Here is a 15,552-nt window from a genome sequence, read left to right on the forward strand (position 1 = left end):
TGAGTTTTAAAAATATTTTTTTAAAGTTAGAATACAAATATCTGTGATAAAACCGATGATCTGCTCGAAAAAATAGCTCATCAAAAGTTGAAATTAATCTCTATGACATTTACATAATTCACTTTTTTAGGGATATAATTGAACCTAATAAACACAAATAGTCGATACAATATTGAAATCGAACACATCTAAGTGAGACTTAATTGAGAATAATTAAAAAATACCATCTGATTTATTAGTATAATTGACGGCAGGATAACATGAATTACTTTTATAAATGTTAGGAATATAAATAAGACAACTTACACGTTAGAGATACAAATAAGACTTATTCCAAACATTAGGGAGAAGAACAATATTTTATTCTTATTTTAATATCAGTAATATTTTTTACAAAAATAAAAAATAACTATTCAAACGGATAAAGTTATATATATATATATATATACTTCAAAAAAAGACCCAAATATAAGTTATTAATATTTATAAAATAAATTTAATATTACTTAAAATTTTTTAAAAAAAGAATCAACTAATATTATTATTCATTAAAATCGTAAATAGTTTTGCTCTAATTAAACTTAGATAGTACTTTTCAGTTTTCACAATCTTATAATTTTTACTTTTATTTTTTTTATATATTTTTTTATCATTCAGTAAAAAGAAATAGTTGAATAAAAATTATGTATAAATTCTCTAAATAAACAACTATGACAAACATATAAGGAAGAATTCATCATTGCTCATTATATATATTAATAATATACTAATAATACTAATAATTGAGAAATAACTGTGAACATATTTTTGAGATAAAATAATAATGCAAACAAATATTTTTCTCTTTTTTAAACGAATAATACGATCCTCCCCTTTTTTTACTGCTATGTTTAGAAATTACTATATATATACTTGTCTAATATTTTCTTCGTTACAATATCAAGTTCAAATAATTATAACATCATATATTTATTTACTAATATGGCAAGAATCACAATAAATAATCTTATAATATTGTTTAAATAAATTTAAATAATTATAATATCATATATTTATTTACTAATATAGCAAAAATTATAATAAGTAATCTTATAATATCGTTCAAATCATCCAAATAATTATATTATCGTTCAAATTGTTGTTCAAATCATTATAATCTTGTCAAATGGTACGCTTCTAAAATACTTTTACAAAAAACAAAATCGACATATTTTCACTTAAATGCACCATATTATTTATGTTTTATTAATATATATATGCTTAGGAACAAAAGATTTTGGCACAGTTTGTGAAATCACTCTTCACTCTTCACTGCTCATCACTCATCACCAACAACTCAATTTTTCAATCCTGGTAGTGGTATGGTTTAATCTTTTTAGGAGCTCTCTCCTTTATTTATTTATTTGAATTTATTTGTACATATGTTTTGCTTTTTTGAATTTATTTAATTCTCTTTATTATTTTATTCTCATTGGATTATTAGAGCCTCATAATTAAGAGAAGAGACTAGAGAGTAAGGGAAGGCAGCGAATTAAACATGCCTATGATGAAGAGAGACAAAAACTTGAGTCTTATTCTTCTGCTATGCATCATCCTTTTTGCAGGTTTGTTTTTCTTGTCTCCTACGCAAATTAAAGCTTTAATTACCATATGAATATGACTACGCCTGTCACCATCACCTGACATCACCGTTATCATAATTTTATTACGATTTAGTTATTCTATTAGTCTTTATAATTTTATTTAATTTTTAATTAAATTTATATATATATATATATATATATTTTAAAACTAATATAATAATTTTTTTAAAATATATAATAAAAAATTTAATTAAATTTTTAATTATAAATATTTTTAATTTATAAAAAAATTAAATTAAATTTTTTTAGTTAATTTTAATATTTTTTATATTAAAAAAGATTTAATTATAAAATTAAAAATAATATAAAAATTTAATTAAAAAAATAAAAAAAATTTAATTACAAATTTAATAAAATTATAAAGACTAACAAAATAATTAAATCTTTCGTTACGAGTAATTTTATTGAGCACCATATGATTTGCTTCTTTTGAAAAAAAATAAATTAAAACACATATCACTACCATCATAATAAGTTTGCTGATTAATATTTTTATTTTATTTTTTACTTTTATTCTTTTATCTCTCTCAAAAGGTACTTGTTTTAATTCTTCCCTTAACTCAATGTAATTATTTAAACCTGCTTATCGTGTTTTCTTTTTAGTTAGCTAGTCTTGTATACTTTTTTTTTTTAATTATTATGTATATGAATTGAAAAAATAATTTAAAATGTTAATATTAGAGCAACTTCAGTATATTTTATAAAATTATATATTTTATTTTGACATATATAGCTTCTCTTTTTTAAGGTTTAATTACTTGGTTAGTTTTTATAGTTTTATCAAATTTTTAATTTAAGTTTCTATATATTTTTTTTTTCAATTAGATCCCTACAAAATTAAATTTTTTTAGTATAAAAAATGTTAGAGCTAATTGAATATTTTTTTTAAATTAAAAAAATTTATAATTAAAAACCTAACTAGATTTTTTATTGCATGTATTTTGGGAGAAATATTTTGTTAATTTTAATATTTTTATATAAAAATGACCTAATTACAAAATTAAAAGTAGTATATAGACATAATTAAAAAAAATATAAAAACCTAACTAAAAATTTAGTAAAATTATAAGACTAATAGAATAATTACACTTTAAATAAACTTTTTTGAAAGGTAAGTAGAGAACTGAAATTAAGTAATTGTTTGTACATCTAGTAAATGTTTGGAATAATTGTAAAAGAATCTGATTTGAATTGATGTACAAATAATTTATTACGTATCCAATTTATTATTAGAATCAAATTTGATTTTATTTGATTTAAGTTAATCATTGTAAAGTTATTTCTTTCTACTACATCTCCGTCGCTTTTTGCTTCTTGGTTATTATAAAAAAAATAAATTAATTAAATACTTGCATTCTTTGATAAAAATAATAATAATTACATGCTCAAACATCAAATAAAGTTTCGTATAGTAGTTATTAGATGATTATTTCATTTAAAATGTTAGAATTTTTTTATGCCGTTTCATCAGTGATTTAATTTCTATCATAAACATTCAATTATATAAAAAAAATTTAAATCAAAATAGTGTCACTCAAACTCTTCAGCAAATCGAAAAGACTTTAGTTTATTAATATTACTACTACTAGTACTATTATTATTATTATTATTATTATCCTAGTTACAATAATGTTCAACTTTCAATTATTATTATTCTTTTAATAATTGTTTATTCTCTCAATTCAGCTGTACTTCCTAACGATCAAAGCTCTGCTATGCTGTGATGTATTTGATTTTCCTCTTAATTCTTATATGTTACTAATTAAAGAACATATATTAATGTTAAGTCAAAATACATAGCACCAAAGTACTAAACTACTTACTACTATACTGTATTTGAATATGACAACACTAGGTTTTGGAGCTGAAGCTTTATCCTATGATCACACTGTCAGCATTGAAGTAAGTCCTTCCCTCTAACAACCCTTTTTTTTTTTTGTTAAATTTTATATTTTCTAGGATAGGACCTTACTGTTAATGTCACTGTTACATTTACACATAACTTTAATTATGTGGGTCCTAATGTTTTCATCAATTTCCACCTCAGTGTTTGACACACCCTCATAAGCCACAGTACAATGGAGGAATCATCCAAAACCCAGAACTGAATAATGGATCACAAGGTTGGATTCAATTTGGTGAATCAGCAATACAACATAGAGAATCATTAGGGAACAAATACATTGTGGCACTTGAAAGAAAGCAAACTTATGATAGTGTCTCCCAGAAGGTTTTCTTGCAAAAGAACAAGCACTATGCTTTATCTGGTAAATTTAATAAATTTGTACTAAAATAAATTGTCTTGGTTTTATATTAATGAAATATCAAGAAATTAATTAACTTGATTTTGTTCTTGGTGAAGCTTGGATACAAGTGAATGAGGGAAATAATGTTGAAGTAACAGCAATGGTTAAAACAAGGAAAGGGATAAAATTTGCTGGTGCCACAATTGCTAAGTCTAATTGCTGGTCTATGATAAAGGGTGGTCTCACAACAGATACATCAGGAATTGCTAAACTCTATTTTGAAGTAATATTATTGTTCAAATTTCTAAAAACAGATATTAATTTTTTATTTTTATTTATTTTTTAATTTGATGAAGAAAATGCTGAACTGTGTATTGTAGAGCAAGAATACTGATGTGGAAATATGGGTGGACAGCGTTTCCTTACAACCCTTCACAGAAGAGGAATGGAAGTCTCATCAAGATTACAATATTGAAAAGGTAAACATTGTTTTGCTGATAGTTTTTGTTTTTGTTTATCTATATAATTTTATTATATAGAAGTTAATACCTAGTTAGTATGAAAGGAGTTTATGTCATATAATTATTTTTCTTTTGCAGTATCAACTATTTTAAATAGGTGACAATTATTAAAAAAATTCTCTTACCATTGGACTATGTCAACCATCTTGAATAGGTGATAATTATAAAAAAAAATTTCATGTATTATGCAGTTTTAAATCTTTACTATAAAAAAATATTTTCCTAATCAATACCCTTAATTAATTAAGTTTACTAGATATCATTATACATTTTAATTATAATAAAGTAACGGCTAATGCAATTAACACTTTATATTAAAATTGTAATAACAATAACAATAATAATAAAAATAATAACAATTATCAATTACAAATAATCAAATACATATACAACGATACTAATTATGATGGTTATTATCATAGTAAGAATTATATAAATTAATTTATAACTAATTATGAAATAAAAACTCATCTATTATTTTTTATTATCTAAAAAATAATATACAAAAATTCATAATATTAGTTTTTCGTGCATTACGCGAGTCTAAATCTAGTTCAGTTTAATGATAAAAGAAAATGAGTAACAAGTAAAAACAAGAAAGAAAAATATAGTTTAACACTCTGTGAACCATAATTGGTGCTACATTCCCCAAATTTGCCACAAAATATATGAGATTCTTGAAATTGTGTAACTTGGCAGGCAAGAAAGAGAAAGGTATCAATCCAAATATTGGATAAAGAAGGAAAACCTCTTAGAAATGCAAGTGTATCACTTCAACAAACAAGGGCACGCTTCCCATTTGGAAGCGCAATAGACAAATCCATTCTCAACAACCCTGCATACCAAAAATGGTTCCTCCAAAGGTTCACAGTCACAACATTCACCAATGAAATGAAATGGTACAGCACAGAATCCGTCCGGGGCCGGGAGGACTACTCGGCCGCGGACGCGATGCTAGGCTTTGCCAGGAGAAACCGCATTGCTGTTAGAGGCCACAACATATTTTGGGATGACCCCAAATTCCAACCTGGTTGGGTCCCTTCACTTTCACCACAAGAACTCAATATAGCAGTGCAGAAGAGGCTTCAATCTGTTGTTTCAAGATACAGAGGCCAAGTTATTCATTGGGATGTTGTTAATGAGAACATGCATTTTTCATTCTTTGAGAGTAAACTTGGACAAGATTTTTCAGCTAAGGTTTTCAGTGTGGCTCATGGGATTGATCCACGTGCTACATTGTTCTTGAATGAGTTTAACACAATTGAGGATAATAGAGATAATGCAGCAAACCCTGCAAGGTATATTCAGAAGCTTAGACAGATTCAAAATTATCCTACTTTTAAGAGCAGGGGAGGAGTTGTTGGAATTGGCCTTGAAGCACATTTTCCTAATTTTCCTCCTAATCTGCCATACATGAGAGCTTCCATTGATCAACTTGTTGCCACTCGTTCACCAGTTTGGATCACAGAAATTGATGTTGCACCCCAAAATAGTCAGGTAAAGTTTACTACTCTAAACATCATAGCCCAAGTTATTTCAAGATTTCTATTTTGGTTTTAACCAACCTTAACGTAGCGTTTGTTTTGAGGTAGTGAGAGAGAGACTGAGAGATTGAGATTCAGTATCATGTTTGTTAGTTTAGATACTGGTACTAAAATTACTGTCTCTTTCTCTAAAATTTCAGTATTTCAGTACCTCCAAAAAGTAGGGACACAGGGGATTGAAATTTTTAGAGATGGAGACTGAAACTTTAATAACATTTTATACCTAAAATACTTTCATTTCAATTAATTAATTCCAATTTTACCCTTTGTGCAAATTAAATTAGAGTTTCATTCTTATTTCAATTCATGTCTCCCATTTTGCACCAAACAGAATACTGAGATTTATTTCAATCCCTGTCTCTTAGTCTCTGTCTCTCAGTTTCAGTATTTCTATCTCTGTCTCTCTACCAAACGCTAAGAATTTCTTAATAAATACATTTGAATTTGTGTGTAGGTGCAATCCTTTGAACAAGTTCTAAGAGAAGCACATTCTCACCCTGGTGTCCAAGGAATTATAATGTGGACAGCAAGATCACCACAAGGTTGCTACAGAATTTGTTTAACAGACAACAATTTCAACAACTTGCCTGGAGGTGTTGTTGTGGACAAGCTTCTTCATGAATGGGGCCTCAGACCATTCTCAGCAAACACTGATCACAATGGCTTCATTCATGTTTCTCTTTTCCATGGAGATTACAAGCTGGAAATCAATCACCCTCTCATCAACAACAACAATTACTCTTTCACTCACCACCTTCAAGTGAATCCAATACATCATCATCATCATAATAATGGGTCCCACTTAACTACACAGATTGTTAAGCTTTCTGTCTAGTTATTATTATCAATGATTATTCCTAAAGTGGTACTTTCTTAGTTTCTTTTTATGTAGAGTTTATCTCAGGTATATATTAAAAATAAATAAAATAATATGTATATTTATATACTAATAATATATAATAATAATAATGACTGATTTTTAATATGGATAACATTTTTTAAAGTATTTAACATATGAGTTTATGACACAGAATAGTCTCTTCTATTTATCTTTTGCCAAACAATAAATTGTAATTTTCTTAAATTTTAAACATTTTTTCATGTCTATTTATTCTTATGTTTATGTCCTATATTAAGCAAACATTAAGGCTAGAAACCTTATAAAGGAAATAAACCGAATAACATCAATTTTTCTACACTAATAAGGAAAATAAATATTAATGATTCCAATTATTGAGTGAATTGATTATGTGTAAACGTGTAATGTGTTAATTTACTGTATCTAAAATCAATAGCAACAATGCACAAATAAGAAATAACTAAATATAAAAGATTATTTACCTCTCAATAGATCTAAACATGAATCATGGACACTTTGAATGACTTTGATACTAAAGATTTTCGGCAGTCGCAAATCACATGGATCTGGTGACTATAATTTGTGAAAAAAAAAAGGAAAAAAAATATTTTTGATTCCGAAAATAAGATAAGACAAAATATTAACACAAAAATTAGTGTTCTTGTATTTTATTTTATCATAAATTAAAATAAATTATAAAAGTATAATTTATTATCTTTTTATTTTTACCAAAGATAGAAAAACTCGAACTCGCCACTTCTTAGATGAGTACGAAGAGATTATGCCTAAGTCATTAGCTTATTTTTTTTTATTTAAAAAATTAAAAAATATATATAATAATAAAAAAATAAATTATATATTTCGTTAATATTTCTGTATATTATAATAAATATAAAATATACTAATTTAATATCATTACATGTAATATTTTTATTTATATCTTATTTATCAAAATATAATTTTATATTTTTATGTACGAGCTTTTGAAAGAACCAAAATATACGAGCGCATGGTCTCTTTTCTTCAATAGTGTAGTACCTACATTTTCGGCAACTGTCTCGAGTCAACGAAACACAACCACAAACCCATGACCCTTCTCACTTCACACCCACATTTTTTCTTTTATTCCAAAATTTTCTATACTCTAGCATCTCAATTTTCAACACCAAGTAAATTCATTTGTATTACTTTATTTATCCAAAAAAATAAAAGAAACAAAACGTGACAGCTGGCAATAGTCAATGATCACTACTTAGTTTGATTGAACACGAGTTCAACTTCTTTATTATTATTGTCACATACACTTCCCATTACTTTGCAACACGTGGCAGCTCATGGTTTTCTCTTCTTTCTTTTTTTTTTTTTTGTGAAAAACCATTTATTTATTGCTGTTTTGATTTGCCTTCAATTCGCTCACCAATTTCCTGAGATGAAAGAGAGGGGTCCTTTGTTGAGAGAAAGGAAGAAAGAAAGAAAGGGAAGCATGTTCTTTTCTGTCCTTTCTTTCTCTCTCTCATCAGACACTCTAATAATACATTCATAGAAGCATCATTTCATAAACCCTCCTTTTCCTTTCTCTCTCTCAAATTATTACCACAAACACCATCCTCACACTTCTCAAATCAAATTATAGTAGCTGGAAAACCTGCACTTGCACCATGTGTGTTTCAGTTTTACTGCCACAAACTACTGTTGCTTTTTGTTTTTTGACCCAATTCCAAAACAAGTTAAAAAGTTAAAAAGCTGAAGCCTTTTAGAGCCTACATCATTCATTCATTCCATTCAGTAGTAGCTAGTTAGTGTGTTTTGCAATGATTCTAATGAAGGAGAGTTTTATTATTGGATCCTCCCATAACTTCAGCAAAGTTATCAAATTGCCAAAATCCATGAGAATGAGCAACCCAAGAAAGTAAGTATTATTATTATTATTGCTACTACTACTACTACTACTACACTGTACTCCAATTAATATATGCATGGTGTTTGTGTGAATTGTGATTGTCTCTATTAATGTACAACATATATACTACTAATTCTATCAATAAATAAATGCACACTTGTTTTTGTTTTGCTTGCTTTGTTGGTTAACAATAAAAAAATAATGTTGTTGGTGTTGGTGTTGGTGCAGCGCAGATTGAGAAGAATATAGAAATCATAGAAAGTAGAAAAGAAGAGAAAAATGGTTAATTTGTGAGATGATTTTCACGTGAGAGTTCTGCCATAGTGTTCCATGTCCGTGAACAATAGTTTCCAGAAACCAAGAAGGCAACACTTCAACCACATTAAGTGTCTCCATTTTTATGGATCCTCAGAGAAAGAAGAGCTCTTTTACTTTCACTTTCACTTTCACCTCCACTTCCACATTCACAGTGTTGTTCTTCTTTGAAGCTGAAGATCTCAACTTTAGTGTAGTCAATAGCTTGGGTTGAAGTGTTGAACTCACATTTTGAAGCAACAATGGTAGATCTGACTGAAAGTCACACCAAACAGGAAACAAAGAAAAATCAAAGATCTCTTATTTGGTCAGTGAACACTGTGCATTATTTAAGAATTTGTCGATATTTATTATGAGGACCCGAATCTGGTGAAAAAGATCCAAACTTTGTGCTGTCCCATTTTTCATCCTCCATTTCCCTTTTCAAAAGACACAAAAAGAGAAAGATATGGGAAGAAAAAGAACAAGATCCTCTGTTTTCTACTCTGTTTTCTTCGTCTCTGTTCTCTGTTTTCTCTCTCAACTTGCAACCTCAGAGGACGATTCCCAAGCGCTTTTGGCACTGAAATCTTCCATAGACGCACTCAACAAGCTTCCATGGCGACCAGGCAGCGATGTCTGCACATGGCAAGGTGTCAAAGACTGCTTCAATGGAAGGGTAAGAAAGCTTGTTATAGAATACTCCAACCTCACCGGAACCTTAGAATCGAAGATCCTGAACCGTTTGGATCAGCTTCGAGTTCTAAGCTTCAAAGGGAACTCACTCTCTGGTCAAATTCCACAACTTTCAAGCTTGGTCAACCTCAAATCAATTTTCCTAAACGACAACAACTTCTCCGGAGAGTTTCCGGCCTCTGTTTCCGACCTCCACCGTGTAAAAGTCATAGTTTTGTCAGGGAACAGAATCTCCGGCGACATTCCGGCGTCGTTGCTGAATCTCCGGCGACTCTACATGCTCTACTTGGAGGACAACTTGTTCACCGGGAAAATCCCGGGGTTCAACCAAACAAGTCTCAGGTACTTAAACGTTTCGAATAACAAACTCTCCGGCGAGATCCCGGCGACTCCGGCATTGGTACGGTTCAATGCATCTTCGTTTTCCGGCAACACTAATCTCTGCGGCGATCAAGTCCACGTGCCATGCAAAAGTAACATCCTTTTGCCTCCTTCTATGAGCCCAAGTTCCTCCACGGTTCCAACAACAGCAAAGAAAAAAACATCATCGAACCGCACGAAACTAATCAAGATTATTGGAGGAACCGTTGGTGGTGTTGTTTTGTTGCTCATTGTTTTGGTTCTTGTCTTCTTCACCATTTGTAGAAACCGTAGGAAGAGGGTAGGTGCTGGAGCTAGAAGGAAAGGAAATGGGGTTGGAAGTGTGGAGGAAGTTGAAGATGTTGGCGGCGGAGGAGGCGGCGGCGGGGGCGGTGGCAGCAGTGGTAACAACGAAGGGAAACAAGGTGGTTTTGCATGGGAAGGTGAGGGTCTAGGGAAGTTGGTGTTCTTAGGAGCAGGGGATAATAGGGAAATGAGTTACACACTAGAGGATTTGCTTAAGGCTTCAGCTGAGACACTTGGGAGGGGCATTATGGGAAGTACATATAAGGCAGTTATGGAATCAGGGTTTATTGTAACTGTTAAGAGATTGAAGGATGCTAGGTACCCTAATTTGGATGAGTTTAAGGCACATATTGAAGTTCTTGGTAGGCTTAGGCACCCTAATTTGGTCCCACTTAGGGCTTATTTTCAGGCTAAGGAGGAAAGGCTTCTTGTTTATGATTATTTCCCTAATGGCAGCCTCTTCTCTCTCATTCATGGTATGTTCATGTTTTCTTCTCAATCACTATTATTTTATTTATTTATTAATGTTGGAATTGGCTTGACTTGTAGCTTTCTTGTTGCTTTGATTATTCTTCTTGGTCTTTCTATGTCTCTTACCAATTTATAATTCTTATAAATTAGTGGAGCCACAACATTGATATTGATATGATTTTAAGGTAAAGGTGTTGGTGTTTATCTATCAGATTGCAATTACCAAACACTATATTAGTATATTAGAAGTGATTGTATTGGTGTAGCCATAGGATTCCACATGGGTTGGTAATATTATTACTTGGGGCATCATGTTCCTAGACTAGTTAGCTTTGTTGTTGTTGTGGTTCCAATCTGGTTTACAAGAGTGGGTTGGAAATTGGAATATGTGGCCTTGCATGCGTGGGAAGGTGATTTATATAATGATAGAACAATTATAATTATAATGATATATAATGTAAGTATTTTTTAAGGATGAAAAGGAGGGTTTGAGAAGGACCTAAAAGTTTATTATCTTTTTTGGTGTATAATGGGGGGCCTCCTTTGATATCCAATGATATCTATGCACTAAAGCTTTCCCTCTCTCTTAGATTTAGTTAAATAGGGACACAAGGTGTTGCTTTCCCTCTCCAACTGTTTATTATAATTTCAGACTTTATAAAGATTTCTGCTTTCTATTTGACAACTCATTTATATGATTCTGGCCCCATGTTAGTGCTGTCCCATTCAACTATTGAAAAACTAAAGAGAATTTTCATTGAGTCTCTTTTTTTTTTTTTTTTGTAGGCTATATAGTGTTATTATTAGATTGGATGCCACCCTGATGAACATCTACTTCTACAGTTATCTAATCCCAACTTTCATTGGTGTCACAAATTAAACCATGTATATTGAGTCTTTTCTATTGTTCAAATATAGATGCATCTTATGATGGTTCATTGTTGTTGCTTTTTAAAGTAGTTGAAGATAAACTACTGAATTGGTACTTGAAAGTTGATATAACTGACCAAAATATCTCTGAAAGATGTAACAACAAATAAATTTCAGAAAATTTAAAAGGTGATTAAAAACAATATATATATATATATATATAAAGGATTTTAGAGATCGAGTTTTGATGTATTTTTTGCAAGCATATTAGAAAAATAACTTTTTCATTTGTAAATTTGGTATTCAAGTGATTTTTTCCCTTTTTCTGTAAATAATTGAACTTAAAAAAAAAAAAAAAAGAGGTTCAGAGATAGAATTCTGCTGATATTTTGCATGCACCTTCCAAATAGGTATCTAAATATTTTTCAAAAATTCAGATCCATTGTAGATGTTATATATCAAATGCAAAAATTGATTGCTATTTATAAAAAAGAAGTATTTTTTATTTTTTTGGTATGTTTCTAAACATTTTTTGGTTTATCTGTTCATATCTTTTGATATTATTTTCCATTAGTGATATAAACTCTTAGATACTGTTTTGGTAGTTTATCTAAGTTGTTACTACTGTTAATTAGTATTTTATTTTAAAAGACCATGATAAATTGGTAGCTAACTCCTCTGTGCTAATAATAATAATAATAATAAAGGCCTAGTTTACACATTGGTGTTGTTGAGCATGATAGTAAATTAATTAAGAACCTTAGTTCTGTCATTGTCCCTTCTAAAACATGTTATGTAGAAACCAGCCACGTGCCCTCTTATTGGAATTCTCTCCCAAAGTAAAAGATGAAAGGCAAGTGTTCCCATAACTGTTAAAAAGCTGTTATATTATCTCTTCTTGATAATGCAATACCAATTTTGTAATAGGAAATTAAAAAGGGTGTTTTAGTATTTGAGGGAAAAGCATATGTTCCTTGTATCACAATCTATTCCAATTACAACAACCCCCTTGTTCATTTCTTATAAAGGAAGAGAACTATAAATCAAGATATCATACTATGTACAATGGAAAAAATAAGGACTATTTAACCTTATAATTGTGATTACTTAGGATTAATTAAGGCAAGTTACACTTCTAATACTGCATTATTATTAGTAAACTTCATCTCTAGATTTCTGGTAATTACTTTGTTATTATCTTCCTCTGTTAATCTTCTGATGAATGTAACAATGCAGGATCAAAAACATCCGGTGGAGGAAAGCCTCTTCATTGGACATCCTGCCTCAAAATCGCCGAAGATCTCGCCACCGGCCTACTCTACATCCACCAAAACCCCGGCTTAACTCATGGAAACCTTAAATCTTCTAATGTCTTGCTGGGTTCGGACTTCGAATCCTGTCTTACTGACTATGGACTCACCATGTTCCTTAACCCTGACTCAATGGATGAACCAAGTGCCACCTCTTTATTCTACAGAGCACCCGAATGCAGAAGCTTCCAGAGGTCTCACACGCAACCGGCCGATGTATACAGCTTCGGAGTCCTTCTCCTGGAACTCTTAACAGGAAAAACACCCTTCCAAGACCTTGTCCAAGAACACGGCTCGGATATACCAAGATGGGTTAAATCGGTTCGTGAGGAAGAGACAGAGTCCGGGGATGATCCTTCCTCGGGCAATGAAGCGTCCGAAGAGAAGCTTCAAGCTCTCTTGAACATTGCAATGGCATGTGTTTCGCTTGTGCCGGAGAACCGGCCTACGATGAGGGAAGTTCTGAAGATGATAAGAGACACAAGAGGGGAAGCTCAGGTATCATCAAATAGTAGTGATCATTCACCAGGTAGATGGTCAGATACAGTTCAAAGCTTTCCAAGGGAAGAACACTTGAGCATATGATGTCAAATTTTTCCTTTTTTATTTTTAGGTAGGTGGTTAATAATAGTCTGATTTAAACCTATGCTTTTGATGCTGATTTTTCTCCTTGAATTATTGGTTATTGATTTTTCCAATGCATCATTCTAGGTGATAGAAAACTCATGCTGTAAACACCTTGATTCTTAATCTTCTTGTTCTTTGTGAGTATATGCACTTTTTAAGAGATTCATTCATTTTCTAGACTCAAAAGATTCATCACTGCCATTGCAAAAGATTCCAAGTATTTATAGTGTTTCCTTCTCTTATTACAGCATATTCATCCATTTAAACAAGTGTTGGGAGTTCGAATTTCGTTTTACGCATGTAGCAATCTATTGGTTAGACCCTTAAATGGAATTCAAATTTACAGCAGATTATTCCTCAGTCTGTCGTGTTAGAAGATACTATAGACAATAAAAAAATTATTATAATAATTACAATTTATTTTGAAAGATAATTACAAGAGAATCATATCTCTTATCTCATAGAACAATATATAAAAGACATGATAATCACTTTAAATCTCTCCAGGAACTAAAATTAAACGCCATTAATTAGTTAACTACATTAAAAAAATCAAATCAAATGGCTGATGAATTATTTCTTAAGAATCTATTGTTTCCTTTTTTTTTATATATATGTAAAGGGTCAAATAGTGTATTACAAGTTTTATATTTCTAAAAAAAATCTCATCTATAAATGAAACTGATGAAAAGGTATTAGTGTATTACAAGTTTTATATTTCTAAAAAAAATAGTATTCAGAGATTTTACAATAAGTATTGAAATATTTTTTATCTTTAGAACGAAGTTAACTTTTGAAATGAGTTTAGTCTATTCAATTTTAAAAATAGACAAAAAATTTCAGAGATTTTATAGAAAAACTAAGGACATGAATATCTATCATTAAGTTGACGTGTATATATGGCAGAAACTAATTCCTTTTTTTAATATGAAGACACAATAATGCACCATTCAACTTTCGTACCGACAATTTTTTTTTTTCATTTAGGACTCGGATTATTAAATATCAAACAATATTTTACTTTCTTTTTTTGGAAAATAAAAATATAAAAATCAATTGCTGGTTTTTGACTGATTATTTAATTTATCCTAGAAATTGATGCATCTATGAAGAACATCATTTTTTTTAATGAAAATATGGTAGACGTGATGAAAAGATTGATGATGAGTAGTATCAAATTCTGTTTGTCATGTATTGTATGTCTTTGCTAATTAATTAATTGGAATTCATAAAGGACGAAGCTATATTTTTTGTATAACCAAAAATATATAAAAAGGTTTTTTAGATGGTTCACCAATTTCTAAAAGGAGAACAATTATGTACTAATAACAATTATTGATAAAAAATTGTTATGTGTGTCAGAATATTAATCCATCAATCACAGATCGGTATTAACAGCTTAATTATTTTAGAACAAATCGAGGTTATAAATAATTATTAATCTGAACCAACTAAAAAGATGTCTTTGCAATTGTATATATATGATGTATCTTCTAGATTAATAAACGAGGGAAAATTAATTAACGTCAAAAAGAAAATAATATTTGAATATATTTTTTTCTAACTATTTTAAGTGTTCGTATATCTTATATCTATTTAAATATTTGATCTTTTTTGGTTGAAATTCTTTATAATAATGAATGAACAACATGTATGAAAATCTAAAAGTGCATGTGTTCACAAAAAATATAGTTAAATAATTTAATTTATGTTTAAAAAGTTTTATTTTTGAGCGAACCAAAACAATCCAAATTAAAATATAATTAAGGAACTAGCCGAAAAATAATGAATTGTCACAATATTTTTCTCTGCCTGTTTTCTCACCATCATGACATTCTTTTTAATTATAGGATGAGTTTTTTTTTTAAATAATGTTAAGTAACTAATTTTTTTCAGCCAGTCAAT

General features: G+C 29.7%; 2 protein-coding genes across 3 annotated transcripts; both read left to right on the forward strand.

Annotated features, from left to right (window-relative positions):
* Positions 1 to 1,537: 1,537 nt before the first annotated feature.
* Positions 1,538 to 6,852, forward strand: LOC107632249 (endo-1,4-beta-xylanase 5-like). The gene is made up of 7 exons (XM_021117137.2): positions 1,538 to 1,604; positions 3,499 to 3,545; positions 3,691 to 3,910; positions 4,006 to 4,172; positions 4,270 to 4,368; positions 5,110 to 5,907; positions 6,409 to 6,852. The coding sequence occupies exons 1-7, from the start codon at positions 1,538 to 1,540 to the stop codon at positions 6,787 to 6,789; spliced, it is 1,779 nt and encodes a 592-aa protein (XP_020972796.2). The 3' UTR covers positions 6,790 to 6,852.
* Positions 6,853 to 8,224: 1,372 nt separating this feature from the next.
* Positions 8,225 to 13,816, forward strand: LOC107628745 (inactive leucine-rich repeat receptor-like serine/threonine-protein kinase At1g60630). 2 transcript variants are annotated; one of them, XM_016331336.3, is made up of 3 exons: positions 8,225 to 8,722; positions 8,942 to 10,845; positions 12,947 to 13,816. In XM_016331336.3, the coding sequence occupies exons 2-3, from the start codon at positions 9,477 to 9,479 to the stop codon at positions 13,603 to 13,605; spliced, it is 2,028 nt and encodes a 675-aa protein (XP_016186822.1). In that variant the 5' UTR covers positions 8,225 to 8,722; positions 8,942 to 9,476; the 3' UTR covers positions 13,606 to 13,816. The 2 variants fall into 2 exon arrangements, with proteins under 2 accessions (XP_016186822.1, XP_016186823.1); XM_016331337.3 differs by having other exon boundaries at positions 8,947 to 10,845.
* Positions 13,817 to 15,552: the final 1,736 nt, after the last annotated feature.

The sequence above is a fragment of the Arachis ipaensis genome, chromosome B3, assembly GCF_059453495.1.
Source record: "Arachis ipaensis isolate K30076 ecotype BB chromosome B3, ASM5945349v1, whole genome shotgun sequence".
Lineage (NCBI taxonomy): Eukaryota > Viridiplantae > Streptophyta > Magnoliopsida > Fabales > Fabaceae > Arachis > Arachis ipaensis.

What these genes read in the sequence shown, in the direction of transcription:
- LOC107632249 (XM_021117137.2), top strand. Translation starts at nt 1,538, where the DNA reads ATGCCTATGATGAAGAGAGACAAAAACTTGAGTCTTATTCTTCTGCTA. An exon ending in ATGCATCATCCTTTTTGCAG is followed by an intron (nt 1,605 to 3,498) that starts GTTTGTTTTTCT and finishes TGACAACACTAG; the next exon opens with GTTTTGGAGCTGAAGCTTTA. An exon ending in AAGATTACAATATTGAAAAG is followed by an intron (nt 4,369 to 5,109) that starts GTAAACATTGTT and finishes GTAACTTGGCAG; the next exon opens with GCAAGAAAGAGAAAGGTATC.
- LOC107628745 (XM_016331336.3), top strand. Translation starts at nt 9,477, where the DNA reads ATGGGAAGAAAAAGAACAAGATCCTCTGTTTTCTACTCTGTTTTCTTC. An exon ending in CCTCTTCTCTCTCATTCATG is followed by an intron (nt 10,846 to 12,946) that starts GTATGTTCATGT and finishes GTAACAATGCAG; the next exon opens with GATCAAAAACATCCGGTGGA.